This window comes from Bos indicus, chromosome 24, assembly GCF_029378745.1.
Source record: "Bos indicus isolate NIAB-ARS_2022 breed Sahiwal x Tharparkar chromosome 24, NIAB-ARS_B.indTharparkar_mat_pri_1.0, whole genome shotgun sequence".
Lineage (NCBI taxonomy): Eukaryota > Metazoa > Chordata > Mammalia > Artiodactyla > Bovidae > Bos > Bos indicus.
In genome coordinates, this window is record NC_091783.1 from 54130957 (window position 1) to 54152896 (window position 21940).

Genomic DNA, 21940 nt, shown 5'->3' on the forward strand with positions numbered 1-21940 from the left:
ATAGGTGTTCTGAGAGCATATAGGAGTGCTTAACCCAGTTGGGGTAGTAGAGTTTAGATAGATGGGAGAAAGGAAAAGGCGCTCGGCAGGTGGATGTAAGGTCCAAAGAACTTGCTGTATTTGGAGACATTATAAGGCCCACACAGACAGGAAATAAAATTGTAGCTACTGAAGACTCATAATGTCTTGGTTTTTAAAAACTTTTTTATTTGTTTGTTTTTGACTGTGCTGGGTCCTCATAGCTGCGTGGACTTTTCTGTAGTTGGGGCGAGCAGTGGCTACTCCAGGTGCAGTGTGCGAGCTGCTCACGGCGGTGACTTCCCTTGTGGAGCATGGGCTCCAGGGTGTGGGGGCTTCAGCAGTTGTGGCTCCTGGGCTCTAGAGCACAGGCACAGTAGTTGCGGCGAACAGGCTTAGTTGCTCTGTGGCATGTGGATCTTCCAGATCAGGGGTCAAACCCATGTCTCCTGCATTGGCAGGCAGATGCTATAGCCCTGGACCACTAGGGAGATCCCCTCTCAGTTTTTAAAGAAATAGTTTATTACATTTTGTTCCAAATCTTTGTGAATTAAAATAAAAAAGGATCAAAGTTTACAGACTGTGTTAGACTAAGGATGCAAAAGAGTTGAGGATGCGCCACTGTAGTGACTGGCAATCATAGTGTCAGTGTTTGTCAGCAAACACGGTCTGCCGTTGTTTAAAACAAGCTCCCCAAGTGAGTGTAGGGTTGCCTCAGAGATGTTGCCTTCCTTACCCGTGGTCTCATGGTAGGTACTTGAATCACTAGTCGGCAGGTCTTTAGAATGAAGCACACATTTTTTGGGGTATGTTTCTTTTTTCCCCAGGTCAGCTGTTATGAAAATGAAAAATTTCAGTTTCTTTCTTCTTTATTTATTTAACTTTTATTGGCATATAGTTGATGTACAGTCTTGTGTTAGTTTCAGGTGTATGGCTATCAGGAATCATGGTGCATGTTTTCCGGTACTCTTCTCAGCCCCTCAGCACACTGTTTGTATAAGACAAGTGCTTGATGCATTATCAGTTGATCTGTTAGTTGGCTGTAATGGTTTCTGGCTGAGGGTGTCCATGGACTGATCCTTGTACACAGTAATTTGCTTCATTCTTAACACTGCGGGTCTTTGGCTTTTGTCTAATAAAAAAAATGCAGTCTGTGGTACACAAGTTCAGGAAACAGTGTCAGAGGCAGAGACCATTCCAGGTGTGTGGTACCAAATGAAATGTAAAGTATGACATGTCTGCAAATTAACCTGGCTTAGAGATCATCTGTCAGAAGGATCACCTAAAACCTCTCTCCAATTTATTTGAAGGATTGATCATAACACATCTCTCTGGAGTAGACAGAAAGCAGATAGGACAGGTGAAATTTGAAGGAAAAGTGATGTGGAAGCACTGTAAGGGAAGTGAGAAACCTAGATGTATGTTTATTTCTCTCTGAAGGGGGAGGACAGGTAACTGCGAATCCCTTTAGTTTTATGGTGAGTGTAAAAGTTTCCAAAACATTTTCTTCTACAGGTCGTTGAATTTTTGTCATAAACTTCTGAAGTGTATTGTTGGAAAGGTCTTATGATCTTACCCATTTACCTGAAGAGTAAGACACAAAGAATTTGTATTTCTTATCCATGGGCACGTGGCTAGTCACCGATGAAGCTGAGACTAGCATAAAACTCTGTTTTCTAGGAAATTTTACCCAACTCCAGACAAAACCTGTTCTCATCACTCTGTTAAACTTGCTCCCTCTTACCCCACACCCTCCTGCCTACTCCTGTTTAGTCTGTTCTCGTAGTCCTTATCACTTTCTAATACAGTATGTATGTCACCTCTTTTTGTTTATTGGTTTATTTGTCCTGACTCCTCTAATAAAATGTAAGCTGCACATCGGGCAGGGAATTACTGTCTGGTGTGCTGATCTATCTCAGGCACTTAAAACACTGCCTGGGCATTGTGAGCATTCAGTCAGTATTCGTTGCATGAATTCATGTGAGCTGTAATAGGTTCTAGAGTTGGACTCAGCTGATTTTGTTGTTCATATCAACACCCAGTGGCCTTCTCTTTTAATGTTGGATTGACACTAAAAATTACAGATAAAGCACTTATTTGGGGGGAACAAACAAACAAAAGCTGAACTGTAGAATATCTTGAATTATGTCAATAGAATCTTGAAAAAATGGGAGTGTTGGGAATCTAGGAATATTATTTCTCAAGATAATTTTACCTCCAATTCAAGTAGGTAGAGCTAGACGGTATTAAGGGTTATTTAATCCAGCCTTAATTTTATGCATATGAGGAAAACTGACTTAGCAAGGCTAAGGAGCTAGGCCAAGATCAGATCATCATGTAGAGCTGCATGAATAGAATGTTTTCGTTTTCTGTACAAGTTCAGAGCTCCTGCCCTGCTCCTTCCCTTTGCTGACACTTATTTTAGGGGCCCGTACCCACCAAACACCTGTAGTGTTTGAGTTCTTGAGAATATTCTGGAATAGGTAGCAGTGGGAGCAATGGGAACATGTATTGAGCCTTTCCCCACAAATATCTGAAATTTACATGTATGGTATTGATTTTGAGGTGACAAAATATTTAAAATGTTTTATCTGTGGGGCTAGTGAGGTGATGTCCCTGTCTTGTTATTGTGTGTGCGTGTGTGCGTGCTCAGTCACTAAGTTGTGTCCAACTCTTTGTGACCCTCTAGGCTCCTCTGTCCATGGTATTTCCCAGGCAAGGATATTGGAGCAGGTAGCCATGTCCTCCCCCAGGGGATCTTTCTGATTCGGGGAACCTGTGTCTCTTGCATCTCCCACACTGGCAGGTGGATTCTTTACCACTGTGCTACCTGGGAAGCTCATCTTGTTATCAGGATACTATACAACATCATTTTCTTGTTGTTTAATTTTCCTGGTGCATTTGTTAGCTGGTGTGAATCATTACTCTGTTGTCTTTGAGGCGAGGGTCTATATCTTCTATGACGCTGGTAACTGTCTCCAGTGTCTGGATATCTGAAAGCTGAGAAATAGATAAGAAACATTTGCATAGTAAGAGCATTGATCCATCTTGTTACTGGTAGACATTTCAAAGGAAGTAATCAAAACTGATTGCCCAACTTCGTCTTATCAGCTTTCTCCACCTGAATCATTATATAATTCAGATAACTTGGAGGTGGTGAAGCTGGGGAAATGTTCTTACTGGAACATAGAAGCACCTCCTTTTCTTATCCACCAACATGGCATAAAGGAAGAACCTACTTGACTCAGACAAACAGCATTTTTTGATTGAATGTGTTCTAGGAAAATAAACTCCAGTCATCTAATGAAGAGTTATATCTTAATATGTATTCATTTGATAGATATTGCAATCAGCAGTTAATTCAGTTCAGTTGCTCAGTCGTGTCTGACTCTTTGAGACCCCATGGACTGCAGCATGCCAGACCTCCCTGTCCATCACCAATTCACAGAGCTTACTCTAACTCATGTCCATCAAGTTGGTGATGCCATCCAACCATTTCATCCTCTGTCATCCCCTTCTCCTTCTGCCTTCAGTCTTTTGCAGCATCAGGGTCTCCTAATGAGTCAGTTCTTTGCACTTCCCAAGTGTATTTTTAGCATGCCCCTAGCAGCAGCAGCCCTTGTGATAGAGATAAACATTCAAAGAATAAACCTAGCGGCATACTTTAGTGGAACTAGGACTAGAGATATAACTTTATAGGGATACAAGTTTGTTTGAGTATGTGGTAAAAAAAAAATAGATTGCCCAAATGTAGAATATTTCAATATGTCAGAAATTTATTATTTGTTTATGCAAGAGTTTGAGATGAGTGTTCTTGGTTGGCAGGTGGGTTTCTTCTACATAGTGAATCAGAGAAGTAGGCTCTTCCCCTTCTAGTGGCTCTGCCCCCTCCCCCTGCCCCCCACCCCAGTGCATAACTGTATCCAGCTGGTCTAGATAGAAGGCTCATTGTATTGGCAATAAGAAAACCTGGGTTTTAGTTATAATTCTGTTATCTTAATGTAAGCAGGTTTTTTACTATGATTTTCTAATTTGTAGAATAAGGACAGTTCTATAAATCATTCAAGGTAATGGATGAAGATGTAGCACTTTGACTTACTAGGAGGGGCAATAGGTGATTTATGAATTCAGATGTACTTCTGCCATTTTAAAATAAGCAAATTATTAAAGTAGTGAGTCTACTTGGCTTATTAAAAAGGATTCATTGGGCATTTATTATGTGCAGGCTCTGTATGAAACATTTATGTTAACTGGCTCAATCTTTTCAAACCTTTATGAGGGCAACATTATTATCTCCATTGTAAAGATGAAGAGGATTTCCCAAGTGGCTCAGTGGTAAAGAATATGCCTGCCAATGCAGGAAACATGGGTTTGATCCCTGGGTTGGGAAGATCCCCTGGAAAAGGAAATGGCAACCCACTCCAGTATTGTTGCCTGCAGAATCCTTTGACTAGAGGAGCCTGATGGGTTATACAGTCCATGGGGTCACAGAAGAGTCAGATACAACTTAGTGACTAAATAACAAACAACAAAAAAATGAAGAGCTTGAGGCACAGTAGGTTAAATAACTCGCCCTGGGTCACACAACTAAGTAGCAGAATTAGGATTCAAACCTTGATGGTCTGGCTCCAGAATTTTCACTCTGAATCATACACTATAAGATTGTGCCCTGGTTTTAGCCACTGGCAGGACTGATACTCATCTAGTATATACTGGTGAGGCCACACCAACTGTATTTCCTTTGAATCTTATTGATCACTCATTGTAAAGCACATCCCCTTTTTAGAGATGTTAAAATGTAGAATTCTAAAAATGTAGAATTTTCTGTTTGACAAATGCACCAGGAAAATTGAACAGGAAAATATGTTTTATGGTACTGTAATAGCACAATGAGAAAATCACCTTGCTAGCGCCACAGATAAATTATTTTGAACATTTTATTATCTCAAAATTCAAATGCCATACATTTAAATTCCAGGTCTTTATGGGAAAAGGCTAATTTGATATGAGTCACTGACAAGTTTTAGATTTGACAAGATATGGTAGGAAAGTCACAAAGTCACTCCCCATCATTTGAGCACAGGTTAACCTTCAGCCTCGTCAGAGTCAGAGCTGCCTGACCCAGATAGGATCTATATTTTTACTACATCCTCTCTTAATAAGCTACTTCTCGGCAGCCAGACATATAAAATAGAATGGAAGTAAGAATGCCTAACAAGTGAAATTGTGTCAGGACTCGAAATCTTAGCTCAAAATTATGTTTTCAGATTGGCCCTGTCTTTTCTTTCTCTCTTAGACAGAGTTACTCTAACTCTGTCCTCCCAAGATCTCGTGCATACTTCTATCATAACTCAGCACATTGTTGGGGGAAACTATTTGCTTTCCTTTTTGTTTTTCCTACTAGATTACACGGTAATAAAAGCCTTCTTAATGTGTAGAGTGGTATACAGCCTGAAATAGAGTAGGCATTCAGTCCTGTTTATTGAAGGTATAAAGGGACAAAGTAGATAATTAAATAGTTAATTCCTCTAGAGAATGGTAGATAAAGAATATAGTATAGGAGACACCTGTAAGTTAATGGTTACTCAAGAAAGTAGGTTTGCTTAACCACAAAACTAAGCAGGCTTGCTTAGCAACAAACCATGCCACAGAAGCACAAGATATGCCTCAAAACAATAAAATAATGGTGGCCTGAGACCCACATTCTGCTCAGTGAGCTCAGTAAGGAGATGACCCCTATGACACGCTCTCTGCACACTTAAAATTCAATAATTTATGGAAAGGTGACAGTTGAAAGACGCTCATTTTACTGAGACCTGAAATAATTTTTCTATGGAGCCCTGATAGTCCTGGCTTGACCACGTAGGGACAAGAAAACTCCTGTGCCCAGCCTGGAGAAGGAGCTGATGATGGAAGCATGTCCACTCAAGAATGAGGGAGGAGGCGGCCTATTCCCCCTGCCCACTTTCCCTTTGATGAAAAGAAGGTAGCCCACCAAGTTCCCGGGGTGGCACCTTCTCACCCAGCTGTGTGTAAGCCTCACAAATGTCCTATTCTAATAAATAATTTATCCTTTAAAAATATTTATTTTTGGCTGTTCTGGGTCTTGGTTGCTGCTCACAGACTTTCTCTAGTCACTTTGCCCTTCGCTGAATTCTTTTTGTGCTGAGACATGAAAGACCAGAGCTCCTTAGAACCCTCAAAACACCACCTACTGGATGCAGATGGTTGATTGTTTTGTGGGTTATAGTAGTAGATTTTTAGCTTACTCAGGCCACAACTCATCACCAGGAAAGATGACGTAAAACGAATTTTAAAGATTTAACTTTAACAGCATTATCCAATAAACAAACCACATAGAACAATCAATCACACTGTCAAGAGACAGGGATTCCTAGATGGCACCGGGGGTTAAGAATCCACCTGCCAGTGCAGCAGACACAAGAGACATGGGTTCAGTCCCTGGGTTTGGAAGCTCCCCTGGAGGAGGAAATGGCAACACAATCCAGTATTCTTGTCTGGCAGGACTGATACGGGTGAAAAAACATTTGTACTCACATCAAACTCTTCAGAGAACCCAATGTTATGAGAGCATCTTTTGATAAAGGGTATCTTTGCTCCTACTCTAAAACTAGGTGTGTGATTTGGGGCAGGTGTCACACCTCTTGGTGCCTAGGTTCCTAATTTACAAAATGGGAATAAATCACCGGAATACCTGACAGGATTGCTGTAAGAATTAAATCCCATGGTGTATGGAAAGCACTTAGTACTGTGCTCGGTACTTAGTGGAAGGGAGGAAATAAACGTTAGTAGCTACTGTTATTATCTGTTGTATGTGTCATCAGTGAGCAAAGAGTAGTGGACCAGAAGTGTTTATTGGTCTCTAATTTGGCAATTCTTTCTATGGGTTTTTTTTTTTTTTTTTCCTAACCAAGATTATTGTTTGAGAAACAGCTTCCTTATTTCATTTCCTTGACTTTCAGCTTTATATAAGCACTTCCTTACTTAAGAATGATCATCCTTCTCAGGGGTTTCTGCATTTGCTGAAGCTGCGTCCCTCCCCTGTTGTTCTTTTTCAGTGGATTGCTTACCCTCTTAGCCAATGGACAACTTAGCATTTGAAACGCATGAAGATGCAAAGCAGAAGGTTGTGTCTGAGGGGAAGGTGAACACCTCCAGAATGGTAAGAATGTACATGGGGATTTACATCTTGAGATTACTTGCCTCAAAACCTTTATGCAGATCTCAGGAAAGAGCCCCTCCTTAGGCCAGTTTTCTTCAAGTGACCTTCTAAAGAAAGGTAGCATGTCCTATTCTGAAAATCTCCTGACCTGCCTTTTCTCTCCTAAACTGTTAACTCCTGTAGCTGTTTAGGGGCCCAGCTTTCCATGAATTGTTGTTCCTGGCATTAATGAGTTATTTATTGTTCAATATAATACCCTCACACAATGTTAAACTGAATATGTTGGTAAATGATTATGCTATACCAAACATATCATTAACTAATTTAAAACATTAAAAATTTTTTTGCACATTAACAAAACTACATTCAAGTATTACAAAATATTGGCAATATTCTCTCTGTTGTATAATAATACGTCCTTGTTGCCTGTCTTACACCAGCAGTTTGTACTCTTATTCCCCAGTCCATTGCTCTTCCCCTGCCTACCCACTGGTAATCATTAATTTGCTCTTTATGTGGTGAGTATGCTTCTTTTTTTGTTACATTCACTAGTTTGTTGTATTTTTTAGATTCCACATATAAGTGATATCATTCAGTATTTGTCTTTCTTTGTCTGGCTTATTTCACTTAGCACAGTGCCCTCCCCGTCCATCCATGTTGCTACAAATGGCGGGAATCTTGTTCCTTTCTTATGACTGAGTAGTATTCCATTGTATATATACCACATCTTCTTTATCCAGCCATCTGTTAATGGACACTTAGGTTGCTTCCATACCTTGGAGATTGTAAATAATGTTGCTATGAACATTGAGGTGCATGTATCCCTTTGATTTAGTGTTTTTGTTTTAAATATATACTTGGGAGTGAAATCTCCAGGTCATGTAGTAGTTCCATCATTAGTTTTTTGAGAAACCTCCGTATTGTTCTCCACAGTGACTACCAACAGTGTACAGGGTTCCCTTTTCCCCACATCCTTGCCAACCTTTGTTATTTGTGTTCTTTTGGATATTTATGAGTGTTAAAGTAAGGCTTCCCTGGTGGCTCAGAGGTTAAAACATCTGCCTCCAATGCAGGAGACCTGGGTTCGATCCCTGGGTCGGGAAGATCCCCTGGAGAAGGAAATGGCAACCCACTCCAGTATTCTTGCCTGGAGAATCCCATGGATGGAGGAGTCTGGTAGGCTACAGTCCGCAGGGTCCCAAAGAGTTGGACATGACTGAGCGACTTCACTTTCACTTTCAAAGTAAGACTATCTATGTTAGAATTATTAGTGATCAAAAATGTACTTGCTCAGAGAGCAAGACCAGGAACTCAGAGAGCAGTGGAAAAGGACTCCTTGCCGTCATTGATGATAATCGTCATTTTAGTGGTCAGAGGAGTAAGGGCAAGTTGGTTCAAAGGTTGGGGTGAGTATTTTCTTGGCAGCTTTCAGTAATGTGGATTGTAACTCAGAAATAATACTGTTGTTTATAGCATATATTTGTGACATGAAACCAGGAAGTAGTAACATAGATATACATGGAAATACTGTGACTTAGAGTTGAGTGATGACTTAGGACCTCATATAGGTAATACACATGATAATATGTATTATTATTGAAGGGAATTTACTGAAGCTATTTAAATGAAGGAGGGAGGGAGAGACAGAGACTTGTCAGGTCAGGCCCATTGATTGGTTACTGATATGTTACTTATTCCGATGCATGTACCTGTACACATAAATGCATTTGTACATTCTGGAACCAAAACATTCTTAGAAAATAGCCCCTTAAAACCTCATTGATTTTCAGGTGAAGAAACTGGTAAATAGGGGCTAATTGACTGACTTGGAAGTACTTAGCTGGGTACTTAATTTCCTAGTACTTAATTTCCTTAATTTATTCTGTGCCCCAGTCCTCAAATGTTTATTTTTATTCTTGTTTATTTGGGTGTCATCTGATGTATGGGCTATGTGTGAATGTCCTACAGTCCTTGCACTTGCCCAGCTGCTAGACTGAAGAGAGAACCCGAGTCAGCAGCAGACACATCAGTGGTGCACTGGACAGGGCGTCTTACAGGTCAGAGGCTGAGGGCCTGGAAGGACACCCGCTGGGTGCTGCCGAGGGCAGGCAGACACAGCCTCGATTTTCCCTGCACAGGGGAGGAGGGGCTGTCAGTTATAAGGGGCATGATGTCAGAAGGGCTCCTGGGTTGCAGGGAGACTGTTGGAATGCATCTCCCCACAGCTCTGGGTTAGCAACCATTGCAAGGGCCACTGTTCCTCCGTGGTGACTGAACATACCGGAGCTGATGTGGTCCAAGGGCTGGAACGATCATTAGTGGGGGTCAGGCCGATCATGCATGTGGTTACTGATTAGTTTCCCTTTAGGAGGGGAGGAAGTCGTGCGCATCAGGGAAGGGTGAGGCAGAGTGGGGCAAGGGCTGTACGGAAAGCAGGAGAGCAGCCATCTTATGGGGCCTGACCATACTGTGAGTGTGTGTGTGTGTGTATGTGTGTGTGTGTGTGTGTGTACTGATTTACACATCTCTCATTTTACTCGGTATGTTTATCCCATAAATGTGCTTTTTTTTTTTTTCATAAAAGGAAATAAACCAAACTCAGACAGTTGGCAATGTTTCTGATGCCTCAAGAGTGGAGAATAATTTCTAATTTCTTCCAGGAAAAGACGAAGCAGTGGTCACTGATGAGCATTTTCCTGGTGTGTCTTTTGGCTTGCACCATTACCACGGTGATCGGAGTCCTGATTGTCTCCTTGGTTTATGTCAACAACCCTCAGCCTCATTCAGAACCCGGAGCCCAATCTCTGCAAACAGCAATTCCCATGGTGCCAAAGGCTGTTGATCCAAAATTTCAGTTTCTTAATCATTTATCTAAATCCAAGGTATGCTGCTAAGTCACTTCAGTCGTGTCTGACTCTGTGCGACCCCATAGACGGCAGCCCACAAGGCTCCCCCGTTCCTGGGATTCTCTAGGCAAGAAGACTGGAGTGGGTTGCCATTTCCTTCTCCAGTGCATGAAAATGAAAAGTAAAAGTGAAGTCGCTCAGTTGTGTCTGCCTCTTAGCGACCCCATGGACTGCAGCCTACCAGGCTCCTCTGTCCATGGGATTTTCCAGGCAAGAGTACTGGAGTGGGGTGCCATTGCCTTCTCTGTGGTATGGATCACATGTATTAAGAAAAAGAATCATCTATTATAAATGATGATTTCAAAGTTTCTTTTTTTTTTTTTTTCTAATTTTATTTTATTTTTAAACTTTACATAATTGTATTAGTTTTGCCAAATATCAAAATGAATCCGCCACAGGTATACATGTGTTCCCCATCCTGAACCCTCCTCCCTCCTCCTTCCCCATACCATCCCTCTGGGTCGTCCCAGTGCACCCATTGCTTGTTTCTAAGCTGTGTTCTCTCTTCATTGGAAAGAAGTAGCCATGGGCTGTTTGGATGAAGGGAAGTGAGGGATGGAAAAGGGGAAAGGTGGGTGGATGTTGGCTCTGGGCTGAACTTTGCTTTAGTAGCTGGTTCTCTGGCTGGAGGGGGGAGGTGCAGGCGGACAGATGGAAAGCCCTGTGTTCTCTTGTCAAGATAGGTGTTCGTTTTTCTGTCTAACAGGGACTGATGGCACTGTTGTCTCCTGGAGCTTGCAGACCTGTTCTTTCTCTTCTTTTCTGGGGGGACCTCCCATATCCACTCACCCCCGTATCCACTCACCCCTGTTTCTTTTTCCCCTGTGCTGCCCTCTCACTCTGGGGGCCATGGTGGCCTCACATTCCTCAGGAAATGACCTCCATGCTGATGGTTCACCTATGACTTTTCAGGTGTTTGAGTTCCCTGGTGGCGCAATCCAGTGGGCCCGGTACAGGAACAATGCCAACGACTACCTCAGCATTGAAGAGGAGGCCTTTGGAAGCAGCTTGAACAGCCAGAGATCACAGATGAGCTTCGGGACCCTGAGAATAAAAAGCAGTGGCCTCCGGGCTCCTCACTGGCACTTCAATGCCAACGAACATGGCTATCTTGTACAGGTGTAACTGGTTTGCCCACATTCTGTGCTTGAGCATTTGTGCTGTGTGTCCTCAGGCTATTATTTAGACCTACTTAAATAATAGGATGATAGACAACATCTAGGCTTTGGCTGAGTACCCAATTAGACCAGTTAGCAGTGCCTTGGAACATTAGACTGTTTGTTTTAATTATTCATGGCATCACTTTGAACTTCATTCTTCAGTATGAAATCATTTTTCATACATTGTTAAGCTCAGATCACTGTTCCATCCTTTGAGCCAAAGCTAAACCTGGTAGCTCTGATCTAATGATCAAAGAGACTACAGTTTCCCTTTAGGGAAAAAAGCAGGGACTGGAATAACGAACTAGTTTGCTGATGTTCAACCTGGAGTCCCTGAGATCAGCCAATGATATGCCCTTTTGTGGCTTTTATTTTTCAGAATTCTTTGGAAGTAAAGTGAAATAGAGCTGGAAGTGAAATGAGTGTACTTCCCTGAATTGCAAATAATTCATTAATTCTGAAATGTATTTATGGCTTCTGTGTTCCAGACACTGGGGAAATTGGAGTGATTAAGCTTTCATAGAACTTTCAGAGTTTGGTCTTACCCTGGTAATCTTGTTAATAGATCAGCCAGTTTTTATGTGTGACATATTTCTGATTGCTAATAAAATTCCTTTTTTATACTTGGACAATTCACTTGATTTTAGAATTTACAAGAAGAGAGATTAGAGCTTCATCTATGAGGTTAAACCCTCCTTAGAAGAATACTTGGACATAACAGTAAATGCACTATGTTATTACTATTATTATTATTAAAATTATATGTAGGCTTTTTCTTACCTGGTAAATACATACACATCTGTTTGCAAACACACAAACATACACAAGCATACACATGCATGTCTGTGCAACCATCTATGAACACACACATGTGCTTGCAGTCTTTGCAAACTAGCATGATCTTAGAGCTCTAAATGTTCAGTGGGGTGGTATTGCCCCAAAGAGGGCAAAAACTGGTTGTTAGCAGGGTGAAAGTATCACTCTTTTCATGTCCACAGCATAGATGTGTGTGTAGTACATGAGCAGTACGTGTATGCCGTATACAGGTCTCATACGCCAGTACCTCTGTAATGGTAACATTTCATAGGGTGGGGATTAGAAAAACAGTCTAGCATGGTACCTTAGAAGGCAGGTAATGAAGAAAGGTTGAAGAGCACTGCTCTAAATTGATGTTGGGATATGCTCTTCCATTTCCATTTCAGGGGACGGCATGGGTAGGGGTGGTTGATGATGGTGCTGTCATTACCACGTACAATGTTACAGCTGGCCAAGTGATCTTCTTCCCGAAAAACACAGTGCACTGGATAAAGAATGTGGGGAGTGAAGACTGTTTTTTCTTGCTCTTCTTTTCTACACATGAGGAACTTCAGACCCTGGATGTTGATGATGTATTTTTTTCTACACCTGAGGATATTGCTTCCAGGTCACTTAAGGTCTGTATCACTGCTGAGAATACTTCCAGGTCACTTAAAGGTGTGAACCACTGCTGAGAACAGATCCTGAGAGCGTGTGCATTCCATGGGCACCAAGAGGGCATGGCTATTTGAGTTTCTAAGGTGGCAGTCAACAAAGTAACAGTTGGGTAACGGGCTCAAGAACATGACTTGCTTCCTATTTAACACATAAACCTCCTTGAGGTTGAATTGCTCTTTATTTTCCCCTGTGAAGGGCTTCTATAGGAAAGTATTTTTTAAAAATACTTTGTTTTAATATTTATTTCTTTGGCTGCATCGGGTCTTAGTTGTGGCATGCAAAGACGTTGCATTACACAGGCTTCTCTAGTTGTGCGTGTGCTCCAGAGCATATGGGCTCAGTAGTTACTCCGTGGCATGTAGTTACTCAGTAGTTACTCTGTGAGTAGTTACTCCGTGGCATGTAGTTACTCAGTAGTTACTCTGTGGTGTGTGGGATCTTAGTGCCTCTCAGTTCAGTTCAGTTCAGTCACTCAGTCGTGTCCGACTCTTTGGGACCCCATGAATTGCAGCATGCCAGGCCTCCCTGTCCATCACCAACTCCTGGATACTCAAACTCATGTCCATTGAGTTGGTGATGCCATTCAGCCATCTCATCCTCTGTCGTCCCCTTCTCCTCCTGCTCCCAATCCCTCCCAACATCAGAGTCTTTTCCAATGAGTCAACTCTTCGCATGAGGTGGCCAGAGTACTGGAGTTTCAGCTTTAGCATCATTCCTTCCAAAGAAATCCCAGGGCTGATCTCCTTCAGAATGGACTGGTTTGATCTCCTTGCAGTTCAAGGGACTCTCAAAAGTCTTCTCCAACACCACAGTTCAAAAGCATTAATTCTTCTGCACTCGGCTTTCTTCACAGTCCAATTCTCACATCCATACATGACCACTGGAAAAACCATAGCCTTGACTAGATGGACCTTTGTTGGCAAAGTAATGTCTCTGCTTTTGAAGATGCTATCTAGGTTGGTCATAACTTTTCCTTCCAAGGAGTAAGTGTCTTTTAATTTCATGGCTGCAGTCACCATCTGCAGTGATTTTGGAGCCCAGAAAAATGAAGTCTGACACTGTTTCCACTGTTTCCCCATCTATTTCCCATGAAGTGATGGGACCAGATGCCATGATCTTCGTTTTCTGAATGTTGAGCTTTAAGCCAACTTTTTCACTCTCCTCTTTCACTTTCATCAAGAGGCTTTTGAGTTCCTCTTCACTTTCTGCCATAAGGGTGGTATCTCTACCAGGGATCAAATTGAGTCTCTTCCAATCCCATTGGAAGGCAAATTCTTAACCCCTGGACCACTAGGGAAGTCCCGGAAACTACTGATATAATGAATTGGTATAAAGGTTATGATAGTAAAAATTACTATAATTTTTCATCTCTGGAAAACCATAAACTCATCTAGGGAGAACTTTGCTACAGATGATGTGATTGTGTTTTCTTAATCTAATGCAGAGGAGCCCACAGTTTTTCCTGAGGAATAGCTGCTTTTGATCTCACTCAGTATCACTGGAGAAACTGCTGATAGTGCTGGGTTTAGAGGGTCACATGTAGATGCTGAAAGTGCAGATCGGTGATCAGAACTGGAGATGGTCCAGGCATGGCAATCTGGAGGGGTTCTGTGGTAAATTTCGGGACTTCAATAGTGGGATTCTGAGATTTATCTTGCATTAGATCTGCTCTAACGTTTTAGGGAGAAGTAGAAGAAATGAGTCGTTAGAGTGAGAGTATTGTTAAGCATGGGAACCAGTGTATATTTTTACAGGAGTTTATATTGAACACAAAATACCAGTGCCAATCCATTGAACACTTGGAACATTTTCATAAAGATCACAAATCTTGGGGTGGTTGAGGTCAGCTGTTTTGACTGGGCCATTGAAAACCACACTGGTGTCAGTGCTACCCTATCCTCAGCTGTCCTCTTCTGTTGCTAAAATTTGTAGAATGTTTCACAAATACCTTTTTTTTTGGACATTTTTTTTTTTTTTTGCAGGTTAACCAACTTTAATGGGATCAAAACATTATACAATGAAATTTATATACATTCACTTTAAAATATAACAACTTTGTTGAGATGTAATCCATGTACTGTAAAATCCATCCTTTTTAAAGTATATAGTTTCAAAGCTTTTAGTGTGTTTTCAGATCTGTGCAACAGTCTCCACTGTCTGGTTTTAGAGTACTTTCATTCCCTCAAAAAGAAATGAAATATCATTCCCTCGTTCCCCATTCTCTCCTACCCCCAGGCCCTGGCAACTACTAGTTGGCCTTCTCTGTGGATTTGCCTGTTCTGTCTATTTCATATAAATGAAAACATATGATATGTGGCCTTTTGTGTCTGGCTTCTTTTGCTTAGCATAAAGTTTTCAGTGTTTAGTCATGTTGTAGCATGTATCAGTACTTTGTTCCTTTTTAAAATTTAAAATATTTATTCAGCTGTGCTGAGTCTTAGTTTACAGATATCTTATATGGTCTCTTAGGCTTCCCTTGTGGCTCAGCTGGTAAAGAATTTGCCTATAATGTGGGAGACCTGGGTTCAATCCCTGTGTTGGGAAGATCCCCTGGAGAAGGAAAAGGCTACCCACTCCAGTATTCTGGCCTGAAGAATTCCATGGACTATACAGTCCATGGGATCGCAAAGAGCTGGACACGACTGAGCGAATTTCACTCACTTTCACTCATTTGGTCTCTTATGTGTTTCAGCCTGAAGGTGGAATTAATTTCATTAGAACATTCCATAAGCAAGAGGAGGATCAGGGGGTCAATCTTCCTCCCAACTTGGCAGAACTGGTTGTCAATGCTAATTACTCACAGTCTCCAGATAACTTTGTGTGGAGGTACTTCTATGACTTGAAAGGTATAGTATGTTATTTTGTGAAGGCTTTTTACTTTTTGGTTAAGTATTTATATATGTATGATTACATGGGTGTATTGAATTAAGATGTAATGTGTTTTTGTTTTACTTATTTTTTTTACAGTAAGGCATAGTCAAGAGAACTTTGAAAAAACACATTTCTCAACAGAGTAGGAAATGAGAGAAAAGGCCTGGAAGCAAATGAGAATGTAGGAAAAAATTCAGAGCATGAGGGGGTGTGTGTTGGGGCTGGGCAATGCTGTAGCAGAAGAGCCTGATGAGAGAGGAGGGGTCCAACCATGTAGCAATTAAGGCGTTTATTTTTATTTATTTTAAAATTAATAATTGATTAATTTGGCTACATGGGATCTTTGTGCAGTGAAGGTCCTGTGAAGGTCTGCACGCAGGATTTTTGTTGAGGCACATGGTCTCTCCAGTTGTGATGCACAGGCTTAGTAGTGAAGGTGCTCAGGCTTAGTTGCTTTGCAGTGTGTGGGATCTTAGTTCCTCCATCAGAGATTGAACCTGCAATGCAAGTTGGGTTCTTAACTGTTGGACGACCAGGGAAGTCCCAATTAAGGGGTTTTAAATAGGAGAGTGATACAGTGAGGTTTTTAATTTACCTATTTTTATTATTTATTTTATATTATCTTATTGAGGTGTAATTGACATACAACATTACGCTAGTCTCAGGTATAAAACAGTGATTCAATATTTGTATATATTATGAAATGATCACCACAATAAGTCCAGTTATTAGTAACATCACCACTGTACATATCAGTAGTTGCAATTTTTTTTCTTAGGAGAACTTACAAGATCTTAGTAACTCTAATGTATGCATTGTGAAGTGAAAGTCACTCAGTCGTGTCCGACTTTTTGCGACCCCAATGGACTATAGGGTCCATGGAATTCTCCAGGCCTGAATACTGGAGTGGGTAGCCTTTTGCTTCTCCAGGGGATCTTCCCAACCCAGGGATCGAGTCCAGGTCTCCTGCACTGCAGGTGGATTCTTTACCAGCTGACCCACAGGGAAGCCAGTGTATGCTTTACAGTGTTATTAACTATGGTACCTTGTTCTGCATCATGTCCCCATGACCTGTTTATTTTATAACTGGAAATTTGTGTCTTTTGACTTTCTTCACCCACTTCAACCACCCCCATTGCCTGCCTCTGGCAGCTACCACTCTGTTCCCTGTACCTGTGAGCTTGGGCACATAGATTGTTTCCGTATCTTGGCTATTGTAAATAATGCTGCAGTGAACGAGGGCACAGCTGTCTCTCTGAGCTGGTGTTAGTTTTTGTTTTTGAAGTGATGACCAGCAGAATTGTGGAGAATGATTGAAAGTGGCCAGCTGAGAAGCAGGGAGATGAGTCAGGGACTCTTGCAGTCTTTCAGGTAGGAGATGATGGTGGCCTCACTCTGTGAGACAGAAAGAATTGTTGAGAAGCAGGGGATTTAGAGTTGCCTAACTGACAGGACTTCATTGACTGATCGAGGAGAGAGGTAGAGATTGGTATTTAGGATGAGTCTCACATTTTCCATGGCTTCCCTGGTGGCTCAGACAGTAAAGAATCGACCTACAATGCAGGAGACAGGGTTAGATCCCTGGGTCAGGAAGATCGTCTGGAGAAGGGAATGGCAACCCACTCCAGTATTCTTGCCTGGAGAATCCCCATGGACACAGGTGCCTGGCAGGCTACAATCCATAGGGTTGCAAAGAGTTGGACACAACTGAATGGCTAGTTGTACAACGAGGTCCCCTGAGTTGAACGTCCTAAAAGAGGTCACTGTATGTTAGAAATTTCAGGAGAACTATCTGGCGGGATCAGGTCAATATCTTGGCAGCACACAGAATGTGCTATAGCACTTCCTACCACAGAAACTTCTGTGACTATAGAAGGGCTGTTCCTGGGACTGCATTTGGCTCTCCGTTTGTGGTACCATTTTGAAGTAGTTTTGTCTTATTTTGTTTTTTAAATTTCATCTGATTCAGGCTCAAAAGAACATCGATTTCCTGGAGGAATAATACAGTTGGCACAATATTGGAAAAATAGAAGTGAACTGAGCCACAATGAAAAAATTTTTAGTGAGTTCCTGAATCAGGTAATTGAGAAAAATGTTTTGATGATTATCAAAATGGATGAAATATGAGCTTTAGGTTGGGTCAGTTTTTTTGGACAAAGCAAAAGGAAAGAGCTAGTCAAACACTCGTTGACTTGATCAGCGCAAACTATGGATTGAGGCCTCATTGTGAATTTGGAAGCTTAACTTCTTGGCATGGATGGTTACATTAATAAAGAGACTGGAGGCTTGTGAGATTTCTCTTTTCATGTGTTTTAAATGCTCACCTGGCGGTATTGTTTAATGACTAAGAGCACCGCTCTGGCATCAAATCCCGTGATTCAAACCCCAGTTCTGCCACGGTGTGTCCCTAGTTTACTCAGGCAACCTAGACTTTATTTTCATCTCATATGGTTAGTGGCAATCTTACAAGAGTGTTATAAGGGATAAGTGACATGATAACTGTAAAGGATATAAAAAATTGCCTGTTCTCAGTGAGGGCTTTATAAATATTAGTTACTACGATGATAATATGAATTGCTAAATTGCTGAGTTGAATGTTGGCTAAATGTTGGAATTCATTTTTCTTTTTCTTAAGCATCAAAAAGCCCTCACTTTGAGTACACTCAGGATTTATAACAATGGATTACGACAGCCACACTTTCATTTTAATGCAAATGAAATGGGATACGTAATAAGTGGATGTGCAAAGGTAATTTCTCTGTGAACAATTTTTTTTCCTTTTCAGTGCAGAAGGAAGCGAACAAGGAGGTATTTCTTTGTTTTGGTTCATTTGTTGGTAATAGAATAGGACTTTGTGCACATGGCTTTCTGGGCATGGTTTCCTTAGAGGATACCATGCATGTCCTATGAGGTAACTTCCAAATTTGCTCTTAGCATGAGAAGGGTTCTAAGAACATTTCAGAACTGATAGAGAGGCTTATCACTAATGGTGAAGGGCTGGAATACCTGCTTACATTTTCTGAGTTTTGCATTCTCTGGTAACGTAAGCATTTAATGTGCTCTGCTTTGGGGACCATGAAATTGGCTGTTTGCCTCTCAGTGTAATATGAATGGGGGTGGTGGGGAGGTGTGGAGCCCCAGTAGGGTGGCCATATGTCCCATTGGTGAAATTATTAATAGCACCCCTTTTGACTCTACAGAGAGTCCTGGTTTGGGTCATCAATTAATTATATGATTACCATAAGAAAAGCCACACAGAGTATCATCTTACTACAGTGATTTGACAGAAGCTCCTCTGGGCTTTCATAGGGATCCTGGGAAGATCTGCAGGTAAAAATGGGCTTCTCTAGCATATATCTGCCTCAGTCGTGACAGAATCAGACCAGACTGAAATTCACCTTTTATGTCATCTGGAGCAAAAGTTTTAAGTTTTTAGAGGCAACAGCTTTACCAAACTGGAAGAGGGCATTGTCATTAATCCTCCACAGATTTCCTTTCAAGGATCGGATGTTCTTTGTGAGGTGCTTTGTGCACATGTGTGTGCGTTTATGTGCATTCAGTCTCCAGCCCTCTTAAAGGAAGACCCTTAGGATGCTGCTCTCCCAGAAGGCTGAATTTTCCCAAATGAGTGGAAAGGAGGGTGTAGGGGCAGTAAAACACTGGAATTTAAATCCTCTGCCTAATTAGTGAATGAATGTCATTGACACCCTTAATTAGAACATGGCAGTTAATGCTTTTTTTGTATGAAGTTCTGCAGTATTGATTTCACTAATGCATTTTGAGGGACATTTACTTCAATAGAGTATCTTCTGAGTTTTGTGGAACTCTGTCTCAGAAACAGGAGTGTGAACGTGAAGGATTGCCTCTTTTTTACTGTTTACCTTCTCTAAGAAGTCCCTTTATAACTACGTGCTTTTATTGATCTGTTCACTATGAATACTTATCCTTATTGAATATATGATTTTATGTGCTTCAGTTCAGCATAGTTTTTTCCCCCCTCCTTAGGTGGGCATTATCAATGCTCAGAGTTTCACAGAGTTTAACATTCACATTGGAGATGTGATATTTTTCCCCACTGGAACCCAGCATTACATTAAGAGCACATGCGATGAGGATTTGCTTCTCATTCTTGCCTTCAGCACTGGAGACCAGGTGAGAATAAGCCAGTGGCAGAGATGTTGGTGAGTGCCAGTGATGTGCAGAGTCCTCTGCTAAGCAGTGTATCTGGGTCATAGAGGGGACTCAGCACATGAATATTGAGTCGATGACTGGTTTAATGAACTGGCTGAACCGATGTGTGAAGAGGAGAATTGGAGGTCAAATAATCTTTTCATTTGGTTATAAAGGGATCCAATACATCACATTTCTCTCTCAATTCCCCGAATTCTCAACCAACTGAGAAAAAAGATGAAAGAGTAGCATGTGCGTACTCAGTTGCTTCAGTCTCGTCTGACTCCTTGCAACCCCATGGACTGTAGCCCTTCAGGCTCCTCTGTCCCTGGAATTTTCCAGGGAAGAATACTGGAGTGAGTTGCCATGGCCTTCTTCAGGGGATCTTCCCAACCCAGGGATCGAACCTGTGTCTCTTAAGTCTCCTGCATTGGCAGGTGGATTCTTCACCAGTAGTGCCACCTGGGAAGCCCAAAGAGCAGCATACAGAGACTTAGAAAATCCTTTCTATTACTAATCATGAAGATATTTGGGAATATGATTAGCATCTGTGGGTAGGTGGGTTTCCTAATATCTACTGGGTTGGCCAGGATTGGTGTTGAGGTGAGCTCTTACATACTTTATGGCATAGAGAAACAGAAACACAGCCTGAATTTTGAAGCTTTGCCAGCTCCCAAACAGAGAGGGAGGAGGTGAAGTAAGCATGGCCAAATTATTCTTCTGAAATTTTGGTAGAGAGATAAGGGAGAAAGAGAAAGAGGAAGAGGGAGGAAGGAAAAGAAAGTCTCTTGTATATGAAAAGAAACTATAGGAGACACGAAGTAGCATGAAGTATGACTCAGCAGTGCTCCTGAGGAGGAGTAGCATTCCCTCCCATCATTGTTTGAAGCAAATCTGATATACCATGATCTGTATTATAAAACCCATATTAAGAGAAATTATTTATTATATTAAATAGTTGTTTGCTTTCAAAAATTCACCCCAGTGTTCCTTAATTAGCTGGAATAATGTGTTTGAAGAATAAGAATAAATAGTAGAACTTAGATTTTAGAAAAAGATCTTAGGACTAGATTCCCTGCCGAGACAGGGTGAGAATTATGAGTCTGGGGACCCCTGGGGCAGGTCCAGAAACAGACAGGCCATGGTTCTTCCCACGTGGAGACCCAGCAAGATCTCCAGTGGGGAGCACAGTGTGGATTCAGCAGTTTCATCAACAAGACCTACACCAAGAGGCGAGCCTGTCCTGCTGGGTGATGCTCATTTCTATGATGACACTTCCCCTCTTTAAGGGAGACTGGAAAACTCCAGAGTCTGCTTCTCTGAGTCTCCAAACCTTTCTGGTGGTACCTGGGGTGAGGTTTATGGAGAGCTCTTTGAGAAAGATACGTACTAGAAAACTATTAACAGCTGTAGACTTGCTCGGGGGAAGGTGAGGGATAGGATTCTGGTGTCCCATACTTTTGGAGTCGGTCATGACTGAGTGACTTTCATTTTCACTTTTCACAAGATACAAATTTCCAGTTATAAAATAAACAAGTCATGGGGACATGATGCAAAACAAGGTATACACTGGCTTCCCTGGTAGCTCAGCTGGTACTTGCACTGCTACTGCCCCCCGCCTTGGTCTTTATTCTCTACAGTTATTATAAGAACAAATCACGAAGCAAAATCAAATCCAATATAAATAGGAAAAGAAGGGAAAAACATCAAAAGAGAGGAGGGAGAGAGGATGAGAGACAGTCTGAGAGATGGAAACACACACCCAGAAGGAAACAGAGGATGAGAGATGGGAGCACAGAGGAGACATACGTGCCCAGAAACACACACACACACAGACAGAGACATGCACAGACATAGAGATGGAGAACCACAAGGAGAGTGACACAGACAGAGAAGCAACGCAGAGACATATGGACAGAAGGAAACACACAAACACAGACAGAGACCCATAGGGAGAGGCACAGGAGGAGAGACACACGGACACATACATACCCACACACAAACAGACCTGTACACACAGGAGAGGGAAAGGCAGACAGACCTAGAGAGAAACACACACGGAGAGATTCAAAGACATACAAGCTCAGAGACACACGCAGACAGAGAAGCACAGTGAGCGACACAGAGAGACCCACATACATGCAGAAATTGAGAGGCTG

The 21940-nt window shown here is 41.7% G+C and overlaps 1 protein-coding gene across 1 annotated transcript in view; it reads left to right on the forward strand.

The window, feature by feature from the left end:
* Positions 1–10090: 10090 nt before the first annotated feature.
* Positions 10091–21940, forward strand: part of LOC139176046 (oxalate decarboxylase OxdC-like) — a 29036-nt gene continuing 17186 nt past the window's right edge. Inside the window, exons 1-6 of the mRNA XM_070779097.1 lie at positions 10091–11226; positions 12470–12700; positions 15433–15586; positions 17581–17690; positions 18247–18360; positions 19617–19763. Of these exons, the coding sequence (XP_070635198.1) occupies positions 10759–11226; positions 12470–12700; positions 15433–15586; positions 17581–17690; positions 18247–18360; positions 19617–19763 (1224 nt within the window). The 5' untranslated portion in view covers positions 10091–10758. The remainder of the gene's footprint in view (positions 11227–12469; positions 12701–15432; positions 15587–17580; positions 17691–18246; positions 18361–19616; positions 19764–21940) is intronic.